The sequence below is a fragment of the Oryctolagus cuniculus genome, chromosome 6 (genome assembly GCF_964237555.1).
Source record: "Oryctolagus cuniculus chromosome 6, mOryCun1.1, whole genome shotgun sequence".
Lineage (NCBI taxonomy): Eukaryota > Metazoa > Chordata > Mammalia > Lagomorpha > Leporidae > Oryctolagus > Oryctolagus cuniculus.
Window position 1 is genome coordinate 126,147,037 of NC_091437.1, and position 25,499 is coordinate 126,172,535.

The 25,499-nt window shown below is 46.3% G+C and overlaps 1 protein-coding gene and 1 long non-coding RNA gene across 3 annotated transcripts; one reads left to right on the forward strand and one right to left on the reverse strand.

The window, feature by feature from the left end:
* Positions 1-7,252: 7,252 nt before the first annotated feature.
* On the reverse strand, positions 7,253-21,580 carry PABPC1 (poly(A) binding protein cytoplasmic 1). Its single transcript, XM_008255797.4, has 15 exons — positions 20,884-21,580; positions 17,861-18,054; positions 17,544-17,659; positions 15,650-15,789; positions 13,595-13,689; positions 13,160-13,297; positions 12,872-12,967; positions 11,043-11,315; positions 10,759-10,849; positions 10,094-10,204; positions 9,856-10,010; positions 8,956-9,040; positions 8,664-8,794; positions 8,079-8,172; positions 7,253-7,701 (listed from the first exon to the last, which is right to left on the reverse strand). The coding sequence occupies exons 1-14, from the start codon at positions 21,074-21,076 to the stop codon at positions 8,080-8,082; spliced, it is 1,911 nt and encodes a 636-aa protein (XP_008254019.1). The 5' UTR covers positions 21,077-21,580; the 3' UTR covers positions 7,253-7,701; position 8,079.
* Positions 21,581-21,972: 392 nt separating this feature from the next.
* Positions 21,973-22,680, forward strand: LOC138849952 (uncharacterized). Of its 2 annotated transcripts, none has more exons than XR_011389268.1 (2): positions 21,973-22,109; positions 22,545-22,680. It is a non-coding gene; the product is annotated as an uncharacterized lncRNA (long non-coding RNA). The 2 variants fall into 2 exon arrangements; XR_011389269.1 differs by having other exon boundaries at positions 21,993-22,103.
* Positions 22,681-25,499: the final 2,819 nt, after the last annotated feature.

Here is a 25,499-nt window from a genome sequence, read left to right on the forward strand (position 1 = left end):
TCACAAATGACTAATATCCTTAATATACACATCAGTCACTCAATTAAAGGGAGAAACATCAAAAACCCAATTTAAAAATGGGCAAAAGGCGTGAAGAGATAAAATTAGTCCATATATGTGTGAAAGCATCGTGGTGCAGTGGATTAAGCAGCCACCGGTGACCCCATCCCCCCCCACATCCCATTTCGGAGGGCCTGGTTCATGTCCAGCTACTCCACTTCCAATCCAGCTCCTGCTAGTGTGCCTGAGAGGCAGGTGATTCCTCCTGACAACCATGTGGGAGATGAGGATGGAGTTCCTGGCTCCTGGCTTCTGCCTGGCTCAGTCCTAACTGTAGTGGTCATCTGGGGAATGAACCAGCGAATGGAAGACCTCTGTCTCTTCCTCTCTTTTTATTCTACCTTTCAAATAAATCAGTAAGTAAATAAAGCTTTAAAAAAAAAAAGTTCAGCTTCACTCACAGTAGGAGAAATGCACACTTAAATCACACTATGCTTCCCTTTTCGCCCCCTAGAGTGGCATGCTCTGTGGACAAGAACCACCACTCATGGCTGAGGGGACAACGGGCCTCCAGGGAATTGGCGACACCCCAGAAAACTAATTCACCTGAACAACCAACAAATCCAACAGTAAACCTTTACTGCTTTATGTGCTTTAGATATTCAGCTATTACGTCTAGGAAGGAAAGAAAGAAATCCAATTGCATTATTTCAAATGACTATCGTAAATAAGCTGGGGGAGGGGGGTGGGTAGGGCAGGGGAAAAGTAATCCAATACGCTGGATCCGGGAGAGGTGTTTGGAACTGGGGTTTGTGGAGGTGGGGGTGCAGCGGTGAGGACGCTGCCACCTGCGTTCGGAGAGTTGGAGTGAATGTGTTGACATTGCTGGGGGAGAGTGGAGATGCACATATGGGATGGGGGAGAACGTGTGAGGGTTGGGTTGTATAACTCGTATTTCCTGACTTGGAAGCGATGCTAGATCAGTAGCAAAGAGCAGGCCTAAGCTAACGCCTTCATCTTGGTAAGCATCTTTCCTTGCTAAAGGCACCAGGGCTCCTTAGAGAAGTGCCTGGTCCAAGGGAGGTACAAATAAACCTTGAATTTTTTTAATCTGAGAAAAACAGAGATCTCTATCTGCTGGTTCATTCCTCAAACGACTGCAACAGCCAGGACTGGGCCAGGCCTAAATTCACTCCATTTGGGTGGCAGAGACCCTACTACTTGAGCCCTCCCAGGGATGCATCCCCAGGAAGCTGGAATCAGAAGCAGAGCTTCCAGTGAACCCTAACTAAAAAACATTTATAAAATAGGGTCCTTTTCGCAAAAGTCAAGAAAGGGCTGAGAAAGCGGGCGGATGAAAGAAGCCAAAAGACAAAGGAGAAGGCAACCAAAGGCTCAACAGCCTGGGGAGCCAAGGACACCGTGAGAGTTGCCTGGCAAAGTCAAGACCCACGACTTCTGTGGGTATCAGTGTTGAGTTCCTGCAGTCACATAAAAGACCTTTATGCTCGGGAAACACGGGGTAAAGGGGAGTGATCTCTGCAGTCCATTCTAACGCGGTTCTGAAGCAAACACGTGGAGAGAATGAAAAAGCAGATGTGAACTGGGCACAGGGGATGTGGAAATTCTCAGTACTGTTTATGTAAGGTTCTTTAAGTTTGACATTCTCTCAATGGAAAGTAAAAACGTATGGCATCATGCAAGGACTACGTTCCTCATTTCAGAAATCGTCACCAGAGAAGAAATGATATAGGCTCCATCCGGGATCCTGTCTTCCGGGGGGATGGCTCCATGCACTGTTTCTGTCCTTGTAGTTGATTGTCTTTAAATAGAAAAAGCTCCAGGGTCCAGCGCTGTGGCATAGTGGGCTAAGCCTCCACCTGTGGTGCTGGCATCCCATATGGGCACCAGTTCTGGCCCTGGCTGCTCCACTTTCATCCCAGCTCTCTGCTAAGGCCTGGCAAAGCAGTGGAAGATGGCCCAAGTGCTTGGGCCCCTGCACCCATGTGGGAGACCTTGAAGATTGGATCGACCCAGTTTTGGCTGTTGCAGCCATTTGGGGAGTGAATCAGCGGATGGAAGATCTCTCTCTGTGTCCCCCTCCCTCCCATCTGTAACTCTGCATCTCAAATAAATAAATAAAATCTTAAAAAAGACTTAACACTTGAGGAAAGCTTAAAAATGAAAAAGGAGGTTGTAGGTTAAAGGCACGAGGTAATAGCATCCATTTCAAGACATTTTTATTAATGCATTAGCAGTCCACATTTTAAGACTTGCTCGCATTTTTTTCAGAGATCTGAAGATATTTCCCCTTTGTTTCGGAATCAATGTGAAGACATTGATTGTTCTGCAAAAATCAATGTTGCATTGTCTGGAGTTTCTGGCTGTGGTTCAGTGCAATAAATCAAGTTGTAGTTTGCTGGTGGCCCTAGCAGAGCAATTATCACTGCGGCACCCAAGATCCTATCTGCCACCTCACTGTGGCTTGCGTTTCTCTCTAAACAGCCAAGAACTGAAAACTCAAGTTTCCGTCAGCAAGAGAATGGGTTGCAATGCGGTCCAAGGTGGAATACCACACACAGAAATGAGCCAACTAATACTGTGCATATGAAGCCGGCACACATAACGGCAGACAGGAGCCAAGCATCCAAAGTTCAAGAACATCGAACATGGATGTATGGTGACAGCTGTAGGAAAACTGTTTATCTCTTGGGAAAGGGGCAAAAATGAACTGAGTGGGGGCCCCCCGGGAGCCTGGATGGACTGGAAATGTTTGTTCACTCTTTTTACGTGGGAGGTGACTGCGTGGGTACAAACACTCGTCAACAATCATAAAGCTGTCTTTAGAGCTTTAGACTTAGCTCTATATAAATGGTACCGCAAGAAGTAAAATTTAAACTCTGGGTGGAATTAAAATAACTTTTTTTTTAAGATTTATTTTATTTGAAAGGCAGAGTTACATAGAGAGAGACAGAGAGAGGTCTTCCATCCGCTGGTTCACTCCCCAAATGGCCGCAAAGGCCGGAACTGCGCTGATCCAAAGCCAGGAGCCAGGAGCTTCTTCCAGGTCTCCCACGTGGGTGCAGGGGCCCAAGGACTTGGGCCATCTTCCACTGCTTTCCAGGCCACAGCAGAGAGCTAGATCAGAAGAGGAGCAGCTGGGACTAGAACCGGCGCCCATATGGGATGCTGGCGCTTCAGGCCAGGGCATTAACCTGCTGAACCACAGCGTCGGCCCTAAGAACAACTTTAAAAAGCGAGACAAGGGGTGATTTTTCCTCATGGCCACACAGGGGTGTGGTCAGGAGTCAGTTCAAGGGCAGCTGCTTACAGCATGCGAAGCCTTCTAACCGCACTCCCACGTGCTGGCTCACTCACCGTCTCTCCAAGAGCTCACTGGTCCATGTATTTTAAGGGGCGAACTGGGACTTGTACCAATCATGACTGCTCCTTCAGGTGAAAGCTAAGTTTAAGTGACCAAAATAATCTCTTTGAGAAACTACTATTAATATCATCGGTAAAGAAAACACCAAAAAATTGTCAAGAATTAACAAGAGGGCCAGTGTTTTGGCGCAGTGGGTTAAACAGCCACTTTTGACAATGACATCCCATATCAGAGTACCAGCTGAAGTCCCACCTGCCCTGCTGCCCATCCAACTCCCTGCTCATGCCTAAGGGGCCTGTCACCCTGGTGGGAGATCCAGATGGATTATGGGCTCCTGGCTCTACCCACTGGGGCCATTTGGGGAGTGAACCATCAGAAGAGCATCTGTGTCTCCCTGTCTTTTTACCTTTCAAACAAACATCTTTAAAAAACAAACAAAAAAACTAAAGAAATAAAAGCTAAGTTAAACCTGAAGTTAATAGCACAGACCCGAGTCAGCCAGGAGCCCCATTTAGAGGTGGCTTTGCCTTGAACTAGCAGATGTGTCACTCATCTGAAAGGTAACACGTCCCATTTGGTGGAAGTGTCGTCTTTAGTAGCAACAGTCGGAATTTCATTCAGCATTTGTCTTACTAACTGTTGAGAAAAGGTTGACTTCCTCCTAACTGGCACAGAAGTGAAACAGGTCATGTGGATAAAGGCTAAGTCTATTAAAGGCTGAAGTGGGTTAAGTCCGCCGGTTCCAAGAGACGCCAGAATAGGAAAATGAACAAGTTTAGGAAAATGATCAGAGGGTCCTAAGGAATGCTTGGCAGTCCAAACAGCGCAACATGTTGAGAAAAATTCTGAAATCCAGACTTTTCAAAATGTCCACTTCCTGTGAACTTTTGAAAGCACCCTTGTCTGTAAAAGTAAATGGCATGTTTTCCTCCCTTCATACATCGTGCAATCTTTTCCAGCCGTGATTACGACGGTTATCCTGAATTAGGTTACCCTGTGATCCTGCCCAGTATTCAGAGCACTTGAAAGCAGATGCCCCGAGACATATCAAAGTGATGTGTCACTGCAAAGCGGTAGCCAAGAACCCTTAAATCTATCCTACGAGACTGTCTGAAGACAGGCTACATCGACCAAAGAGGCAGCAGCAGAAAGCTAGGAAAAGGGAGATACTCATCCTTGTAGCTCTGGCATCGTCCGAGTGTGTCTGCCCTGCCTGGTCACTCTGTGACATCTGCACAGCTGGCCGGGTCCCCTGGCTGGCAGAGGTGTGCATCCCGGTTGAGAGTACTAGCTGGTGTACTGATTGCTTCCACCCGTCTTTCTGCCTTCCCTTTGCCTATGTAAGATCTAATAAATATGTTAAACCTCAGTATCCGATCTTTTTCAGTCTCCCCAAAGACAGCACATTGTCAAGGTGTAGCTCATCTCAACCACACGGGTCTTAGCATACATGTTAACGTGGAGGGGAGGACCTGGACTGGTCACCATACATGTAGCAGCCACAAAACAAAGTCACCTATCAACTTTGTGTCAACACGTCCAGCTGATGCAGCCACCCACAGACATGCTTTACACAGGACGACACGTGGCAGCCCAATGACAGCAGCTTTCCACCCCAGAGCCACTGTAGATGAAGGACGTATTGTCAGTTCCTGTTCTTCATGGAAGTCATGTTCTATGAAGTGACCACAAACACCGCATTAGTAAATACTGAATCACCGTCTACAGGAAACCCAGGTTTAAGTTGCCATGAGCCTGCTCCGTTCTCGATTCAACATACCCTTGTTTTCCGTTTGGGACACCCTAACCACGTATTTAAACAATGAACTCACTGCTAACGGCACTGCTGCCTGAAAAAGACCGACCTAACAGCTCATTTCCTCCCTGACAGCTTAGCAACAGCAGCGAGCACCTCTTCGCTCCCTTAGACAGAAGCACACTTGTTCTAGGATAGGTCCAACAGGAAGGCAGGGCGTCAGCCCCATCCCGGGCCTGTGCCCGTCAGGTGGCTGAAATCCTTTGCTGCTCTGTACACATCCACTAACAACTGAAGGCAGCCTGGGACTGATTTTGGAGTTACACATTTTAGCTTAACTTGCCAACACAGAACCCTTACATGAGACTGACTCCTAACTTTTCCTAAAATAATGCCTTTGAGGTTTGCCTCCCACCTTTGTTGGCTCTGGCCCAACAGCCATGTAAAGTCGTGACACCTAAGACACGCAGGCATCTCGAGGACAGGCAGGGCATGATCTGTATTACATCCACCAGAAACACTGAGTTCCAAGCACTCAAGGTAGGGAAGCTACCAGCCGTACCAACCCTACCGGCAACAGATTCTGAAGCTACTGTGGAAACTTCACAAACCTCTCCCTAACACTTGCTCCATTTTGAACCACTTTCCATCAGAATTTCAAGTAGCACGGTATATACTCACCTCTCTGCTTCCCGGAAGCCTTGAGGCAAATCTTAAACCTGTCATCTCAATGAACAGTCAGCCCTTAAAGGGGTACATGCAGACCAGGCAAAATGTAATCATTAGCATGACCTCTGCAGAGACTTAAGCCACAGGGTAGAAGGGTGAGGGTTCCAGCCACAGGGAGAAACATTCCAGCTACAGAAGGGAGGGCTGTCACTGTCACAGGCCAGGGTTTTAATTTGAATTATTTGCTCCCAAAGGCAATCTAGTTACTTCCAGCAGGTAATGAGAACCAGAAGTCCAATTTAGTGTATTTTTTGGGCTGGCACTGTGGCGCAGGCGGGTTAATGCCCTGGCCTGAAGCACCAGCATCCCTTATGAATGCCGGTTCAAGACCCGGCTGCTCCACTTCTGATCCAGCTCTCTGCTATGGCCTGGAAAGCAGTAGAAGATGGCCCAAGTCCTTGGGCCCCTGCACCCGTGTGGGAGACCTGGAAGAAGCTCCTGGCTCTGGATCAGCACAGTTCCAGCCATTGTGGCCATTTGGGGAGTGAACCAGCGGATGAAGACCTTTCTCTCTGTCTCTACCTCTCTGTAACTCTTTCAAATAATAAATCTTTAAAAAAAAAAAAAGTGAACTCTTCTAGTGGTGTGCAGAAAGATATGGTCCTGGGCTGCAGAGGTGATCGCCTCCATTTGTGATGATCCAAGTGAGTTCACGAGCTACTACAGCATAAACATCAACTACCAAAACACAGAGCTCTCAAGAGGAAGGCTTGAGGGGCCAGTGCTGTGGCACTGTAGGTTAAAGCCCTGGTCTGCAGTGCTGGCATCCCATATGGGCACCAGTTTGAGTCCCGGCTGCTCCACTTCCAATGCAGCTCTGCTATGGCCTGGCAAAGCAGTAGAAGATGGCCCAAGTCCTTGGGCCCCTGCACCTGTGTGGAAGACCTGGAAGAAGCTCCTGGCTCCAGCTCTAGGTGTTGTAGGTTGTAGTCATCTGGGGAACAAACCAGCGGATGGAAGACCTCTCTCTGCCTCTGCCTCTCAAGTTAATAAAATTAAAAAAAAAAAAGGTGGCTTACAACGAACCTGCTTTGCTATCCAAAGTAACAGTATCTGTCTTCCCAATATTGTAGTTGTTGTTTCTGTCTTATATCACTTAAGAGTTTCAACTAATGAGCTAGCTAAAAACTCCCAGTCATCAACTGGCCTGATTTCAAAACTTAATGGTTGTCAGTTTTGTACATGAACGGTTAGTATCACTGGTTCAATTCATATGGAAATCTAAACCCATAAAATACACTATAGGAATTGTCTTCTGTGCCCTTTTTACACAAAACTAAAATCTTTATATCTTGCATTTTTTTTTTCATGGAAAAGACTGCCAGCTACTTCCAGCTTAGTACCGTTAAGCTATTCCATGAGAAAATAAAAAAAGAATCACACACTGTTTAAGGAATTTTTATTAAAGCAAGAATTTTATAATCCAAATTACGTTTCCTCGCTCAGTTATCAATTCTGTTCCTTAAAACAGAGCTGACATTCTGAGCTATTCCACAGTAAAGAATTACAAAATTAAAGAAAGGAATGCTTTAAATTTTTGTACTTTGCTGAAAATTCTTTTTTCCAGGGTCTATAAAACATTAATTTGTTTTTATATTTTACTATTTTTTTGTGGTTTTTTTGTTGTTTTTAAATCAATAAGTAATCTAGGACTAGCATTATGCTTGCTAGACCTGGCATTTGCTCGGTACATAAGGTTCAAAGTTTCCTTTCCTTTTTTTTATTTATTTTATATTTTGCAATGTTTTTTTTCCATAATATTTAAGTTTTTCGATGTTTAGATATTTTTCTTCGGTGAAGCACGAGTTTCTTTTCGTGGTCCCTGATCAATCTGTAAATGTAAAAAAAAATTTTTGAATAAATAAAACCTACAGCAGCACTAGCAGTTAAAAAACCAAAGCTATTTAGGGAAACAGCAACCAAGTACTGAAGCCAACATCCACTACCGAAAGGTCTGAACTACAAAAGCCAGCCCCTTACAGAGCAGCTAAGACAAGGCTGTGACAAACAATTCCAGTCGATCCAAGAGCAAGATTTCCTTTCACTTCTCTGTATCTATATTTCTACTTCTCTGAGAATTAACAATACATTTCAATTGCCTATAAAAATACATTTTTCCTAAGTATGTTTCAAAATACACTCCACTAACTTTTAAGAAAATATGAATGAAACAAAGTTAAAACATAAGGCAGTGGGGAAAACACTCACTCTAAACAGCGGGAACGCCGGTGGCACTGTTCACTGCTTTCTGGGCAGCCTCTTTAGCTTGGTGGGCTTGTAGTACAGCTACAGCTTCATCCACCTACGGAGGAAACACACGGGCAGAGGACAGGCCTAAGAAAACACTGCAGAGCGGTCAGCCTTTCCCTCATCAGTGCGGAACCCCCCGTTCTGAAGTCAGCTCACTGTGGAACCCCCTTGTGCTTCTTGACAAAAAAAAAAAAAAAAAAAAAAGGGACAAGGCTGACTAGCACTCAATTTTTCCTCCTAACAGCAAAGCAGGGACGAACACAGATGCTGACGGGACCTGAATGCATGTTCTGCCACTCACTAGCTCTGCGAGCACTGGGCAGCCTATTCAGCCATGCTATGATTCAGTTTCCCTATCTACATTAAATGGGGGATAATGAGCAGCCCAGGGTATGTATTTACAATTAATATTTACAAAGCTCTTAGCACCGTGCATGGCTTACACAAAGCACTATGTAAACACTCTGTAGAGTTAAGTTCCCATAAAAAGCTGTGAAATGCATAATAAAAGAAGCAACTAGACAAATGATAAATTTAAATTACTTTAGAACGGAGAGACTCTGGAGACTCAAGCATATGAAGAAGTTCTGAATTATCGATCTCCAACAACATGCCAGTGATTTTGCCAGCAAGAGTAGGGTGCATGGCTTGAATAAGAGGAAACAGCCGTTCACCTAGGAATACAAACATTCAAAAGCTACAATTAAGAATTTAATGGCACTTAGGTTTAAGCCAATTCAAATCCCACTGCCCCATTATTTTTAACTGTAAAGGATGTCAAAGTGATCCTTGTCCTTCCAGTCTCTAACTGAGAAGGTGGGACAAACACACTTACCCAACATTTGCTTTTGCTCTTGAGGGGGGGCAGATGCCAACATGGAAGCAGTCAAAGGCTCCTGACCTTGTACATGAACAGCAGGCTAGATATAATACAGAAATAGTCTTAAGCTTTAAGTACAGAGTCAATAGCAAAATCAAACACAGTCATCAGTGGACAATCACCAGAGTGACTGATAAGAAATACAGACTAAGAAACCTAATTAATATCAAATGCTCAAATCTAATATCAAATATGCTCAACAGCATTTGATAGTTATCACTTTCTTACCCAGGGTATCCCTTGTAGTCCCATCTCTATGATGGGTCTTGGTTCCAGGGTTAGAACAAAATGAGTTCAATCCCAATCTCACAGTCCAACATAAACTCTTGGGGCAGACATTGTGGCAAAACAGGTTAAGCCTCCGTGGTGCCAGAATCCCATATGGGATGGAGCAGCCAGCTCCCTGCTAATAGCCTGGGAAAGTAGTGGAAGATGGCCCAAGTGCTTGGGCCCCTGCACCCACATGGGAGACTCGGAAGCTCTTGGCTTTGGATCAACCCAGCTCTGGCTGCTGCAGCCATTGGGGACTGAACGAATGGATGGAAGACCTCTATCTCTCCCTCTCTCTGTTATTCTGCCTCTCAAATAAATTGAAAACAAAAAAACCCAAAACTTTCTTTCATTTCTTCCTTACAACTATCTCAAACAAAAATCTCAAACACGTGCAAGTAACTCAGGATGGACACTGCTGGCTGCTTGTCTAATTCCTTTAGTCTAATTCCTCTAGTCTTGTTTAATTCCTTTAGTTCCTTTCTAGATCCTATCAGCAACTAGCAAGATGCTCCCGATAACCTGACCTCTCTCTCCCAGCACGGCTGCCTTCACGACCGAGGCCTGTCACCTTAATCCACACACCTGCTGCATGGTCACCTGCGGCTGTGCATTTAGATGCTGCTGAGGATTGCGAACGCCTGCCGCGTACTTGTACTGGGGAACCGTGCGCACAGCAGGAGTGGCTGCAGCAGCAGCAGCTGCAGGACGTGGGCCCATTGTCTGTGTCGATGTGTTAGCTACAGGAGAACAACATTTTTGTTATTTTTATCCTGCTACCTCAAATTAGAGATGAACTGGTACAGGAAGGGCTAAGACTCACCAACACGCTGTGTGGACATGACCCGTGGAACCTGTGAAGAAGCTGGTCTCATAGTGCTAAATGGTGGTCTAGGAGCGGCTGGGCGGATAGCACCGGGCATATTTTGGAATGCTACATTTAGAGACAGAACAGACGTTAACTGAGACAACTCACCAAGCCAATGTTCAGGCTGTATTTTTTGAGCTGTACTAACATTAAAGGCTAAGTTTCACAGCTGCTGTTTTCAGACTAGAAGGCAAGTACTTAGTTAAACCTCAAACAATGTATCCTCAAATCCCAGGTGTTCCTACAAGGTGGCCCTGTTCTCTAAGGGGCAAGGCTTAACTGCCAGAACCTCAACACTCATAGGTGACGAGACACAATTAATCTTTTAATGCTACTGAATAACCCACTAGGAAACTAAGAACTGGATCTATTTCCCAAATTTTCATAATAGGAAAAACCAAAACCAGCAGACATTCCTGTTTAACTATGACAGGAATGGTGAGGCATTTTTGGGCACCTTTAATAAATGCTAGAATCCCCAAAGTCAACATCCATTAAAAAATAAATTCTGAAAAGCAATAGCTAATGTATCACCAAAATATAACTAATTTGCCTGTTTAGTTTTAATCCAATCCATAACCTTAATGGAAGAAAAAAAAAAAAAAAACCCAAAGGCTTACGATGAGGTCTGGCACCCTGAGCAGTCCAGCGAGGACTTGGTCTGAGTTGAGCAATTTGGCTAGGAGGATAGTATGCAGCACGGTTCTGAGTCTGCAGAAAGGAAGGCAAACGTGTATCAGGCTTCCAGAAAAAGGCAAACAATGCGACAAGTTACAATCTCTCCCAGTATTTACCCAACTGAGTCACAATCCTCCCCTCCTAGTGTCATCTGTGCCTTTCCTATTCTGGGGGCACCACCCCGAGAAATGACTCTCCTGAAACTCCGGTTCCTCCTAAAACCTACCTGTGGGATAGCTGCCATGAAGTAACCTGAAGGAGGTGCTGGCTGGTAAGGGTTGATCACGGGGTTGGGCACAGCTCGCACACTCGCCATTCTCTGCATGTACTGGTTAGTGAGGTGAGCCTGGCGCTCCTCCTTGCGCTGAGCTAAAGCTACATACAAGGGCTTGGTGGCCACAATTCTACCGTTCATTTCTGTAACTGCTTTAGTGGCTTCTTCTGGGGAGGAGAAACATACAAAACCAAACCCTTTGCTTCGACCACCCTCCATCATAACCTAGTAAGAGAGGAGAAAAATATAAAGTTAATGCAATGGCAGAATCAGTATTACCACTTATGGTGAACACCAGTTGCTGAATCGAATACCTAAACCCAGCTAATGCTGTGATCATCTTGTATTCACCCCTGGAGTTCAAAATTGCCCCTTAACATTCCAATATTAAGGACAAGCCACACATTATTATCGTAGCCAAGCAAGAAAGCCAAAGGAAAGAATGAGGTAGAGGAAACAGTCAACTTTGCAAGATAGCTAATTTGGCATTAGATTTAAATTTTAAATATCTAAATACATTCAAGATCTACTAAACTGACATTCACTGCAAAAATCTGAAATTTTATTCTGGCAAGTCAAACTAGACCTCCTCTAGAATAAATTCTTGCTAACTTTCTCACCTGAGTGCTATAATCCACGTAGGACTTAATGTAATGAGAGTTCTCCCTTAAAAAACATGCGTGCGTCATCCATTCAAAATAAAACAGATGCACAATGGTCCATTTAAACAACTTCTAAGGAATACAGACACTCAGGAATGAATTCCCTAACACTGCAAGTACTCTCAGAAAATGCTCCAACACAGCACTTGCATTTTTAACTGTATTCTACTTCACTTAAAACATTCCTCACCATCACAGAAGCTCCCTTGGTCTATGGGTTGCCAGGGAGAGTTCAGTAGAAAAGACGACAGACGAGGTCAGTCCAGATTAGTGGCTATGATTGTTCCTTTACTGCTTTCCCCTACCCCAGCAAAATTATGTGTACACAGAAGGCCTTTTGGCCAACGGACACAGGACACAGACATCTAGAGCACAAGCTCCCAAGTCAGGAGTTCAGAATTTGGACTAGTTTCTGATTTGACTGTAGGAAGGAAACACAATCTCTATCTTTACTATCGTTAGGGGACGAGGGGTGGGACCTGACTGCCTAGAATGAATTATATACTCAGACTGCAGTAACAATTATCATCCCCTAATAAATGCAGTAAAATAACTAGTTTAACAGACTCTAGAAATACACTTATCACCTGAGGATCAGTAACTATGGTCACCAAGTGCAGTCTTCAAAAAATAACGTACTTTCATCTTATTTGAAAGCAAATGGGGCAGGTGAGGGGAGAGAGAAAAATTGATTCACTTCCCAAATGCCCTCAACAGCTGGTTCAGGCTGAAGCCAGGAGCTCAGAACTCAATCTGGGTTCCCACATGATGGCAAGTACCTAAGTACTCGAGCCATCATCTGCATTAGCAGGAAGCTGGATCAAAGTTCAGTGGCAGACTCGAACCCCCGCAATGCAATACAGGACGCTGGCATCCCAAGCAGTAATTTAAACTGCCAGGTGCCCCCTGCAGCCTTCTCTATGCAGAAAACAAACCATCATCCTGCAAGACCCACTTCAAATGCTAGCTTCAGTTTTTAAAATAATGAAGCAAAACATTTCTAGGAAAATGAAAGATCTGATATTGATCTCACCCCTCCCTGTGCTGCATTCAGATCCCTCCACGTGCAAGAGATGTTCCCCCCTAAATGCTCCAAAGTGCGTTATCATGTCATTTTACCTTAGCACTAGTGATTGTACCAAATGGAGAAAACTCTTTTCGGAGCCGCTCATCATCAATACCATCGTCCAGATTTTTCACATAAAGGTTAACACCCTAATAAAAAGAAAGGAAAACTGTAGAAGAAGTATAAGGGAAACCACAGTTGCACCTACACATACTTATTTTATCCCATGTTTCTTCTCCTTCCCCCTCTCAAACCCTCCAGTTACCTTGCAGTAACTGAAATGCATGTAAAATAGGTTTCCTCATCCCTGTCTTATTTTGCTTGTTCAATTAAAACTGAACCTGGTATCTGGTGATCCTATCTTGCTTCATCTGCTCAAATTTGCGCTTAAGTTCCGTCTGGCGTTCCACTTTTTTCTGAGCTCGACCAACGTAAATTTGTTTTCCATTGAGCTCCTTTCCATTCATCTCATCCACAGCCTTGCAGAAATCACACACAAAAAAATCTTAATTAGTAACTTGTAATGTAGAAATTTACTTCGTTAACAGTAACAGAAACTTGTTCACGTTAAACTCATAAAAACTCATCCCCAATGTAGGATCCCAATTTACGTTCTTAAAAACCCAATGCTTTAAGTGTAAAACACTAAAAACAATGCAAGAACATATAAAACAGCCATTGGTATGCACAGAAATTTCAATACCACAGCAACTCAGCTATATACCCCCTCCTCACCGCAGATCACACTACATTGAATTAGTGCCCTTAAGTCTTACTTTCTGTGCATCTTCATGCCTCTCAAAGCTTACAAATCCAAATCCTTTGGATTTTCCACTTTCATCAGTCATTACTTTCACACTTAAGGCAGGTCCTGAAAAAAAAAGTTTTTTAATAATTCAAAGATGTTCCACACAATATTTAGTTGACAACTTTCAACATACAAAAAGCAAAGCCATGGCAGGAGAGAAAGGGAATTAAAAAAAAATACCTAAGACTTTAAAATTGATCTCTGTGCGTCCCATAGGCACTTTCTCTTCTAAGGCCCTTTATTTCCATTAAGAAAGCAATTTCTATTCTCTAAAAGTCTTCCTTCAATTAAAGAATGTGTTTTTTTGTAAAGATTTATTTAAAAGTCAGATTTACACAGAGAAGAGGGAGAGCGAGAGAGATGTTCTATCTGCTGGTTCACTCCCCAGATGGCTGCAACAGCCGGAGCTGTGCTGATCTGAAGCCAGGAGCCAGGGGGTTCTTCCAGGTCTCACATGCGGGTACAGGGGCCCAGGGAGTTTGGCCATCTTCTACTGCTTTCCCAGGCCACAGCAGAGAGCTGGATCGGAAGTGCAGCAGCCAGGACTTGAACCAGTACCCATATGGGATGCTGGCACTGCAGGCAGTGGCTTTACCTGCTATGCCACAGCACCGGCCCCTTTTAAGACAGGATGTTTTACTCTTAGCCTAACAGTTTTTCTTGGCCAATAATCTGATTTTTTTTGATAATGGAAGTATTAATTCCTTAAGCGCTCACCCACCTGACCTTTAACAGGGGAGTGGAGGGCATACATGGCTGGCCCTCTGTTCAGACACAGCTCAGTCAGTCACCTGAAAGAGGTGATGCTTCCTAAGATAGGTTCCCCCTTCCCTTTCTGAGAGAAAAGGGAAACTCAAAACGTAAGAGGCACGCATACACAAAAATCTCAGGCCATGTGGAGGAAATTAAGACTATTAATAATTTAATCAGAGAATTTAGAAGATGTATGAGAACAGAGAGACTTTCTTATGTACTCTTGGCCTATTTTTAATCTTCTAATCTCTACCTTGCAAGACAAAGTGAAGAAAATATCTGACATATTTACATACTCGGTGGTCAACTCACATAGCATTACTCATCCGGGTTAAGTAAGTATCAACCTTAGAAAGAGCCTCTCACTGAAGAAAGACTAAGAAGGAAGATGAAACACACAAAAGGCAGGGCCCAAATGAATCTGGAGTAAGATGTAAAACAAGTCACTCATTTTCTGCCTTAAATTATTTATCTTTGTGCAAAATATTTTTTGTTCAAAGGAGTAGATGTTCAATGCAGGCTGGCAAAAAATTTCCTTATTCTTTACTGTTAGTTCTCTCTCACACACACACACGCCATCTCTATTAACAAAAGGTTAAGGGTGGCTTAAGCAAACCACTGATTCACTCTACCACTCCTCAAAGTAAGGCTGGTTTACAGCTGATTAATTTCAAGTTTAATGACATCATGTATAAATCCAAGACAACAGTATTTTAAGATCCCACTGATTGAGAAGGCCGGTCTAAGGAGGTTATCACTGCAAAAAGCGGGTTTTGGCTTCACCTTTGAAAACCGTCCTTTTAAACAGCTCAAACGTGATGCTACTGAGACTGGCTCACTTTCCCCCCTGGAACTACAGACCGCATACCACCGTAAGCTGGCTGTGGCAAATGCATGACTTGGAGGAGGTAGATTGAAATATGTGCAAATCCAGCATCTTAAAAGCAAAACCTTTTATAATCTGTTCTAATTACTCACTCACACCGTACTGTGCTAATCCAACACGATTAACCTTTAATCTAAACTGGATAAAACTCTATTTTTATGTTACATTGTAGTCTGTCCAACAGCCAGTAGCTTATTTCAAGTAACTGCAAGTACTTTTAAGTTCCATGAAAGGTATCTCAGTTTTTTCTGACATATTGGTCAAAACTAAACATTGAGCAATTATTCAGAACTTTGAGAGCAAACACCTATTAGTTTATCTGAAAGGCAGAGGAAATACAGAAAGGAAGAGACAGAATATAAAAATTTAATTCAGACACATTACCAAACTTGCCAAAGAGATCCTTAAGGCGCTCGTCATCCATGTCTTCCCCAAAATTCTTGATGTAAACATTGGTGAACTCTTTTGCCCTAGCTCCGAGCTCTGCTTCTCGTTCTTTACGAGACTTAAATCGTCCAACAAACCTATTAAAATATGTAAGGACTACAACATCAGGTTCTATTTTATAATAAAGTTGATCGATTTAAACAGACTGTTGATATTCTAATTGTTATTAAGAATTTGCAGACTCTGTAACAAAACGTTTACTATGAAACAGAAACAGGGTCTTCACTGAACACAGGAACTATTTAAAAAGAACAAGCCGCTGAAGTGCAATCACAGTAATGCAACATTTCTCTCAGTAAGCACTTTCTCCTCTGGAAGCACATCCGGGTCAAAGTGCAACTCCGCCTGAGACAGCAGCATGAAACGTGCCAGGGAAGGGACCTTCCTGAAGTTGCTCTGCAGGGGGGCTCCAGCCCTCAGTGCCATTTCCCAAGATAAGAACTTACAACTGGTGACATGAGGGTGCTTACCCAGTTGACAGGAAAGTGACCCTGGTGTAAAAATTTCTGAAAACCACATATTAAGGGTCTACAAAGTTTATGGAAAATATATTTTATGAAAAAAAAAAAAAACCAACAAACTGATTTCAAGATTTTTCTGCAGTGAAATAAACATCTTTTAATTCCATATTCCACAAAACTCAAGAAGTACCTTCAGAAAACAGCTTGGTGTTAAGTGCAGCATTATCAACAGAATGATATAAAAACCTTTAACTTTTTCCCCCATACATTCAGTAATGGATGCATGTATAGTCTTATTTCTTTATCCCCATGAAAATATGGCATGCATTTTCCACGTTATTAGTCTTATATGCTTCATATTTGTCCTTGTGATTCAAAGGAACACAAATGTTTTAGGAATATTTATATATACAATCTATTTTCCAAAAGGCTTCAATCACTTCATTTTTCTGGATCTCACCAGTGTGAAGCACTTTTAATTATTTTTCGGAAACACAGCTGGCAAGCATTTCACCTGTTGAGTACAGGTTTGAGTATTCCTTACCCAAAGTGCCAAGAACCAGAAATATTGTTTCAGAGATCCAAGGTTTTTGCATTCTGAGATACTTGCAGAGAGGACCCCTAATTAAAAAATCTGAAATATACTAAAACCCGCCACTTCCGACTCGGCACTCCGCCTGGACTAATGGCAGTGAGTATTCTCACTTCAGGAGGGGAACCATTTCTAGAAGTTGGCCTTTGTAAGCAATACAAGACACTGGATTTTAGAGACGTCCACGACAAAGGCTTTCCCCGGTTATGGAACCGATACAGATCACAGCCCTCCCGAGACTTGTGGGACCCACACCTTGAAGAGTGACGTGGGTCACACAGCAACAGGCTCCTAGAGATCATTTATGGCCTTATAGTGTGACCTTACAGCTGAATTTCCCCAGACGGCTAAGAGAAACGCACTGGCACAGAGGCTAAAAACACTTGCCACGTCAAGTCAGTCAACTCGTCTTTCCTACTACCACGTAAAAACTAATACTTTAGCTTCAGTTCCCGACTGTGACATGGACCAACCTAATCATAGCTCAGGAAGTATTCATGTTAAGTGTGAACGAATTCTTGGTTTTCAAATGCACTTATTTTGAAAAAAGTTTTATGTCCCCATTAACTTATCTTGTTTCTTTTGGTTCTGAATGCTGACCAGTTGCATTAAATTCAACGTTATCTGTATGTTGTGCTGAGGAAAAAGATAATTATGAAACCTCTTACCAAGATGCGGTTTATTTCCACTCTACTTCTACCTATTAAAAGCACAGTATTTTTTAAAGAGTGGATTTAGAATAGAAACAGGATCTACAAAAATGACTCTTTATACTTACACTTTGCGATCATTTAGAAGCATCCCATTCATTTTTTCAATAGCTCTTTCAGCAGCCTCCTGCGTCTCAAAATGTACAAATCCATAGCCCTTGGAACCATTTTCATCACAAACCACCTAGGGAAAAAGTATACACCCCCTTTTCATTACTTGCTATCAATATTTTTCCAGTGTTCAGAGATCATCTGTCAGCCATTTAACTTAAGTATTTAGGAAGTAAAGACACCCGTCATTAACAGACTGCAATGACTATTTTAAGGACTAAACTAAAAGTCGGTAAACACTCTGAATGTGTTTACTTGTCTCATGTTTGCTTACCTTACAAGAAAGGATGTTACCAAAAGCAGAAAATGTATCATACAGTGCTTTATTATCAATGGATTTGTCCAAATTTTTAATGAATATGTTGCCTACTCCACTTTTGCGAAGGGATGGATCACGCTGAGACCACATGATGCGTACTGGCTTTCCCTTGATCACATCAAAATTCATGGTGTCCAAAGCACGCTCCGCTGCAGAGAGGACACGAGCAGAGGTTACTCCACACTCAGCGGCCACTGGGGGCCACACCAGCTGTGGCACTGGGGTGGTGGCTGGGCGCGCGCTCCCACAGCTGGACTCGTCCCCTGACCATGCAGAGTGTCGCGCACCGTGTATTGCCAAAAGACAAATACCAGAAACCCCAAGTTTCCCACAGACTCAGAGGCGGCACGTTGCTAATTAACGTGTTTCTGAGACAATCTCTCCCCTTAATTGCCATTTGTATCTAGTAAACCTAAAACCCAGGTTCCTCATCCGCAGCCTGTTTAATGAGCAATATAAAAGACATTAGGCTACTGCACATTATTGACAGGCTCAAAGCAGTTTCCAGACTTGAGCATTTCACATTTTTCCTATCTGCCAGGATCGGTCACTTCATTGCTTATCATTGCCAGTATCATACAAAAACTATTCAACAGTCTTAAAAAATAAAACCTCCTAAATTATGGGGGACCTTTCAGTGACTCATGGCACAACTTCCTATTCCCATGGAAAAAACAAGGCAAAGCCAAAGGAAGGTTTGAAAATGCCTTCACAAACGGATGCGAAGTTGGACATGCTTAGCTGTGTCATTACAGAATTTCTGACTATCAGCTCTGAAATACTTACAACTCACTTTTAATGCTTTCTTGACGCACAATTAATTTTACCTCAATTTTATCATTTTAGTTTTCTTCACAATTGATGATCAATTTACTCTAGTTACATCTGGAAAGTGCCAGAAAATTTCAAATACCTATCTTACAGTTAAAATCAGTTTCTAAAGGACTAAGTTATGTGTACCTATACCGTTAAAGAAACATTTTTTAAAGTTGAGATCCTAAATGGAAAATTCTATCCTCAAGTACAAAAAGTAAGTCCTAAGTAGGGAGAAACGGTCAGATTGAAATCCTGAAACACACAAATTCCACTCCAAAGTAAATGTAAAGTTATCGACAGGACAAATTTTCCAGGCACTTCTTTGTATAAATGAACGCTCCAGTTTCTAGAATATACTGATACACAGCTGTCAGCTCATTATCAGTTGACCACACCCACTCAGCTCCCCTAGTGGTTTTTTTTTTTTTTAGCTGACTTTGCTGAGCCTCTTTTCATTAACTGAATACTGGTCACTTGCAGAAGCTATTCTACAAGTCCATCAATGCAGAGGGGAAAACACACACACACACACACTCCAAAATCTATTTGGAAAAGATGGTAAACCAAAAAATAGAAGACAGAAAAATGCGACCTTCTCTTGAGCAGTCACCGCACTATTACTAGTCAACTTGGAGGGACTGATCACACAGTATACCGTAACCACGGTAACCGAAGTCCAACTTTTCAAGTCCCAAAAAATTCAAACAATTGTTCTTGGGGATTTAAAAACATTGACCGTAGAGCTACCGCCACGTCCAAGCTGCCATTTTCTGTCTCTAGCACACATTCACGGCTTCTGCAGAGTTCCGCTCTCTGATCTCCTCCAGGTACACGCGTGCCCAGAGTGAGGGCTGTCAGGAAGTGACATTCGCAACTCTGGCTGGAGAGCCAAAGGGCAGGGAGCCTGCACTGCAGCTTCCCAGCGTCGGGCTCTGTCACCTCCTGCTCGCCCCAATCACAACTACCCACTTCACCAGGGGAGCACTGGCCGCTGACCCCGTCCCGCCGGGGACCTTAATGAAATCAAGGCGCAAAGTCCACCCTCGAAGACCCTTTCCGCTAGAATAAAAAGGAATTCTTCCCATCTTCCAACACTTGACACGGCTCCAAGCAGCTCAGAAGGGGAAAGAAAATCGGGCCATATCACGAGGAGCTGGTTCTGCAAGTCCACCGGGCCAGACACGGAAGCCCATCAAGCCTCAGATTTTTTTTTTCCCTGATTTCCAAATTTTGGTTTTGAACACAAATATAAAAAGACCAGGCTGGCGGCATTTCCCGCCCGCCCATCACCTCGATTAGTCTGCGCTCAATACTCACTTCTCCCCCAAGACTCCTAGACAGTCTGAGCCACTGCTAGAAATAAAAGACAAACTCCGACCACCTCAGGGGTCGAGGCCGGGCCCCCTAACAAGTACCACCAACATCGCGGAGCAGTCTTGAGGTAGGGGGGGTCGAGTCGGCCGCGAGGGGCCCAGACCGCCGGGGAGGGGTCTGCAGCGCGGCCCCCTCCCACCACGCTGCCGCACCCCGGGGAAAGCCTCCCGGGCCATGTGCGTCTCCGCGGCCGCCAGCCACGCAGCAGTGAACGGCACACCCGCGGGGCTCAGGACCCCCGCCACTCCTCCCCACGTTCAACTTCATCCTAAGGCCCGGTGGCTCCCCCAGGCGACTGGGCCGGGAGCAGGCACAGGCCTCGGCCTGCGGGGTTACAGGGTTCAACACGTGGTGTTTTTCGAGCACCAAACTGCACTTCCTCCCCGGGCCGGGGACGCCGGGCAGGAGCGAGCGCCTCCCACCCACGCCCCGAGAACTCGGCGGCGAACGCTGCTGCGGCTGGGCGGCGGGAGCGCCGGGCAGGGACCGGACATCTCAGCCGCCCTCCCCGGCGCGTCATCACCCCCAAAGTTTCAGAGCCGCCGAGGCCGAGAAAATGGTCGCAAAGGAGGAAGTGGCCCGGCACGCGGGGGGCGTGGGGCGGCCGGCCGCGCGGGTCCCCGGGCGGGCGGGCCAGGGGTGTCGCCCCGCCGGGCCCCCGCAGGGTGGGTGACAAGCCCTCCCACCCCCGCCCCGGCCTAGCCCGCCCGCCGCCGCCGCCGCCGCCGCCGCCGCCCGGGCCTCATGGCCGCCCGCCCGCCCGCCCGCCCGCCGGGCCCGGCGCTCACCGTCCGCCGGCTGCTGGAAGTTCACATACGCGTAGCCCAAGGAACGGCGGGTGATCATGTCCCTGCAGACCCGGATGGAGAGGATGGGCCCGGCCGGGCTGAACTTCTCGTAGAGCATCGCCTCGGTCACGTCGGGGTGCAGGTCCCCCACGTAGAGCGAGGCCATGGGGTAGCTGGGGGCGCTGGGGTTCATCTCGGCACGGCTGCCCGCAGGGCCACAGGCCGCGACCTTTCCGTGAGAGGAGGAGGGCGAGTGCTGGGGCCGGGGGGCCGGCGCCGGGGGGATGGGAGCGGGGGCAAGCGCAGAGGGACAAAATTCAACCGGAATCGACAACTACTCAACGGCCGCAGAACCGGGTCGATCCGCTGCCGCTGGCTGCGGGCTGCCGGTTGGGAGCGAGGGTGGCGGTGTCGGGTCCGGGCAGCGGGGAAGGCCTCGGTCTCTCGGTTCCTTCTGGGAGCTGCTGCGGGCGGGCGGGCGGGTCGGTCTCGGCTGCTTCACCGGGTTATTTTATAAAAGAGGAAGAAAAAAAAAATAAAAGTCTCCGGCGGGGGAGACGCGGATTTTTTGTAAATTTTTTTTTGGGTTTTTAAAGGTTTTTTTAGATTTTTTTTGGATTTTTTTAATAATAAATGTGTGTTCCGAGCCCGGAGCACACACTCCGCACTCTCAGCACTAACCGCCGGGGAGAAGGGGAAGCACCGCCTCCTGCACCCTCTACTTATACCCCCCGCCGCACCCGCCCCGCCCCGCGCGTCTGACGCCAGAGCCCTACGCGAGCGTCAGCGCCGGAGGAGGCGGAGTCAAGGCGGCGAGGGGGAGGAGGGAAGAGAGAGCAGGAGGAGGAAAGAGCGGAGAGGATGGGAGAGAGGTGGCGGCCGCGGGTGTGGGGGTGGGGCTGGGCGGAGGGGCGGGGCCTCTGCGCACGCGCCGCTGCCGGGGGCGGGGCCTCGCGGCGTAGGGCCCGCGGGAGGGGGGGAAGGGAGGGCCGGCCGGCGGGCGCTGCTCGGCGGAGTCGGCTGGGGCGGCCCCTCGTGGCGCACAGCCCTCCCCCACCTCCACCCGCAGGAGCGTTAACCCGTCACCGCCGCGGTGGGCGGTGCGCGGCGCTTCCGGGTTCCTCAGCGCTAACCACCCCGCACGTGCGCGGCCTCCGGGGGCCTTTTTCCCGCCGCGCCGGCCCCCGCTCCGCGCTCCCTACGCTCCGAGGGGACGCCGGGTACGGGTAGGCCGGCGAGGGCCCCTCCAGGCCCAGTGTCCGAAACGTGCACGGGAGGAGCCGGTGGTGGCAGCTTCCCCCTTTTCTCCTACCCGGACCGCACTACGACTCCCAGCGGGCAGCGCCGCCACGCGCGTCGGCCGCGGAAGCGGTGCCTGCCGGGAGCTGCAGTCCTCAACGGCCGCGGCGCTCGCCCTGCCCAACTGGCCGCGGGTGCTGGCCACCGCTCGGGGACCCCAACCGTCCGGGGCGAGGGGCCCGCGTCGCCGCTCCGGGGCTGCGGGGGGAGGGGGAGGGGGAGGGGCGGCGTGCTGGGGTCCGAGCCTCGCTCTCCCTCCTCCGTGTCGCCGGGGTCGCTGTGGCTGGGGGGGATCTGACCACGCGTTGCCTTGAGGTGCTAGGTTGGGGTCACTGATTCGTGCTGTTTGTGTATTTGCTTAGCTGGTCGCACACCGGAGAAAAACGAGTTTCTCCTGAGAGTGGGAGTTGGTCGCAGCCGTTTCGTGTATGGCACCGCAGCCCTGCAACCAGACAAAATTAGGAATGGCCTACACCGCCCCAATTATAAATGTTTAAAGTAATTTCCTACGTTAGTTGTGAGCTTTAATTAAACACTAAATTCACTTGGTAGCCTTAAAAATGCCAGCTCATAGGAGTGACAGGTCAATATACAGAATCTGCCGTCAGGTGGTAATGAGCATTTAAGCATTTCCACAACTGTTCTATGGTGTGTTCCTGACAGTAATCTTGGGTGGGAGGTGGAGAAGTAATAACTTTATTTTACTGGTAAGGGAACAGCCTCAGGTTGAATGATTGCCCAATTCGTTCTTTAATTCAATAAGTGTTGATACATGCCAACTGTGTTGCCAGGTGTGCCCTGTGTATATCTGCATGCCAGTATTTTATAGCTGATCGCATTTAATTTCAGAATTTAAACCAAAAGAATCACTCACGATGCTGTTTCCCCAGTCTCGGTAGGAGGAAGGTAATATTTTATGAAAAGCGTGTTGCCTTGTGTGCTTTTATTAAAAGAGCAAAACTTAGGACTCTGCTTTGGGAAGATACTTGTATTACCAAATGACAAATCTAAGAGGGTACTTTGAAAAGTTCTGTGGAAAAACAGAAATAAAGAGTAAATTTAGGGGCTGATGCTGTGGCGTAGCAAGTAAAGCTGCTGCCTGCAGTGCTGGCATCCCATGTGGGCGCTGGTTCAAGTTCTGGCTGCTCCACTTTCAACCCAGCTCTCTGCTATGGCCTGGGAAAGCAGTAGAGGATGGCCCAAGTGCTTGGGCCCCTGCACCCAAGTGAGAGACCCGGAAGAAGCTCCTGGCTCCTGGCTTTGGCCTGGCCCAAGCCTGGACAATGTGGCCATTGGGGGAGTGAACCAGTGGATGGAGTACCTCTATCTCTGCCTCTCTGTAACTCTGCTTTTCAAATAAAGTAAATAAAATCTTTGAAAAATGTATTTTGGTGCAAAAAAGTTTAAACCCATGTATTTTTTTACATTAGAGGTATTTTCCATGAACTTTTTGAAGGCCTCATATTAAAACTTTTTTAAAATCAACCCACTATTACCTGTGTTCACTGAATTCCTACAAAATGGTAAGTACTGTGTGGGTAAGGAGAATAGATGACACAAAAACCAATTCCTGTTCTCAAGCGGCTTATGATGAGCTCCCTGGTACGTAATAAATACAAGCATTGAAATCAGTGCTGAGCCGGCGCTGTGGCATAGCAGGTAAAGCCACTGCCTGCAGCCCCGGCATCCCATATGGGTTCCAGTTTGAGTCCCAGCTGCTCCACTTCCGATCCACCTGTGTGCTATCGCTTGGGAAAGCAGTAGAAGATGGCCCAAGTCCTTGGTCCCCTGTACCCATGTGGGAGACCCGGAAGAAGCTCCTGGTACCTGTCTTCGGATCTGGCCAGCCGTTTGCAGCTAGTTAGGGAATGAACCAACGGATGGAAGACTCACACACACACACACACACACACACACCTCTGTAACACTGCCTTTCCAAATATTTATTTTATTTATTTGAAAGAGTTACAGCGAGAGGTAGAGACAGAGAGAGGTCTTCCATCTGCTGGTTCACTCCCCAGATGGCCGCAACGGCCAGAACTGTGCTGATCCGAAGCCAGGAGCCAGGATCTTCTTCCAGGTCTCCCACGTGGGTTCAGGGGCCCAAGGACTTGGACCATCTTCTACTGATTCCCAGGTCATGGCAGAGAGCTGGATCGGAAGAGGAGCAGCCGAGACTAGAACCAGCACCCATATGGGATGCCGGCACCTCAGGCCAGGGCTTTAACCTGCTGTGACAAAGCGCTGGCCCCCAATAAATTAAAAAAAAAAAAAAAAGTGCAACATGGACCAGCATTATTGCGTTGTGAGTTAAGTTGTTGCCTGGGACGTGGCATCCCATTTGACTAATGGATCAAGTCTCAGCTGCTCCACCTCCAATCCAGCTCCCTGCTAATGCGCCTAGGAAAGCTGCGGAAGTTGGCCCAAGTGCTTGGGCCCCTGCAACCCATATGGGAGATCTGGCTAGAGTTCTTGGCTCCTGGTTTTGGCCTGGCCCATACCCTGGATATTATGGTCATTTGGGGAGTGAACCAGTAGATGGAAGATCGATCTCTTTGTATCTTCCCTTTCTTTGTAAGGGCGCCTTTCAAGTAAAATAAATCTTAAAAAAAAAAATCAAATTCTGGCATTTTATTGGGCTGCAGCAATTTTCTGTTTCTTTTTGGCTGTCAGCTCCGATTTTTTTCTTGAATTCTATTGTTGCAGTTTAAAAGAAGACATAACTTCATTTTGGCTTTTTTATTAAATTACTAAACAATATGAAAAACCAAGTCAGCATAATGGAGGAGGTGTTCTCAGTATAAAAGAGTGGAAGAGGGGCTGGCGCTGTGGCTCACTTGGCTAATCCTCTGCCTGCGGCGCCAGAATCCCATATGGGCTCCGGGTTCTAGTCCTGGTTGCTCCTCTTCCAGTCCAGCTCTCTGCTGTGGCCCTGGAGGGCTGTGGAGGATGGCCCAAGTGCTTGGGCACCTGCACCCACATGGGAGACCAGGAAGAAGCACCTGGCTCCTGGCTTCGGATTGGTGTAGCTCCAGCCATAGCGGCCATTTTGGGGGTGAACCAACAGAAGGAAGGCCTTTCTCTGTCTTTCCCTCTCACTGTCTGTAACTCTACCTGTCAAAAAAAAAAAAAAAGAAGAAGAAGAAGATCACCTCCTGTAACTTAGAAATTAGTTTCCTGTAACTGAGAAATTAGTTTACACCAATAGTTAAAATTACCAAATTAAAAATAGTGTAACTATTTACACCAATAGTTAAAATTACCAAAACTCAGTTACTAAGAAGGCCTACCCAAGACCTTTTCATATACTTGTTGTG

Excerpts from the sequence above, each read along its gene's own strand:
- PABPC1 (XM_008255797.4), bottom strand. The coding sequence starts at position 21,076 with ATGAACCCCAGCGCCCCCAGCTACCCCATGGCCTCGCTCTACGTGGGG. Across the intron at positions 12,968-13,159 it reads ATAGGATCACCAGATACCAG|GGTGTTAACCTTTATGTGAA; the intron begins GTTCAGTTTTAA and ends TCTTTTTATTAG. Across the intron at positions 8,173-8,663 it reads CAGAGTCTCTCCGTTCTAAA|GTGGATGAAGCTGTAGCTGT; the intron begins GTAATTTAAATT and ends TTTCCTCCGTAG.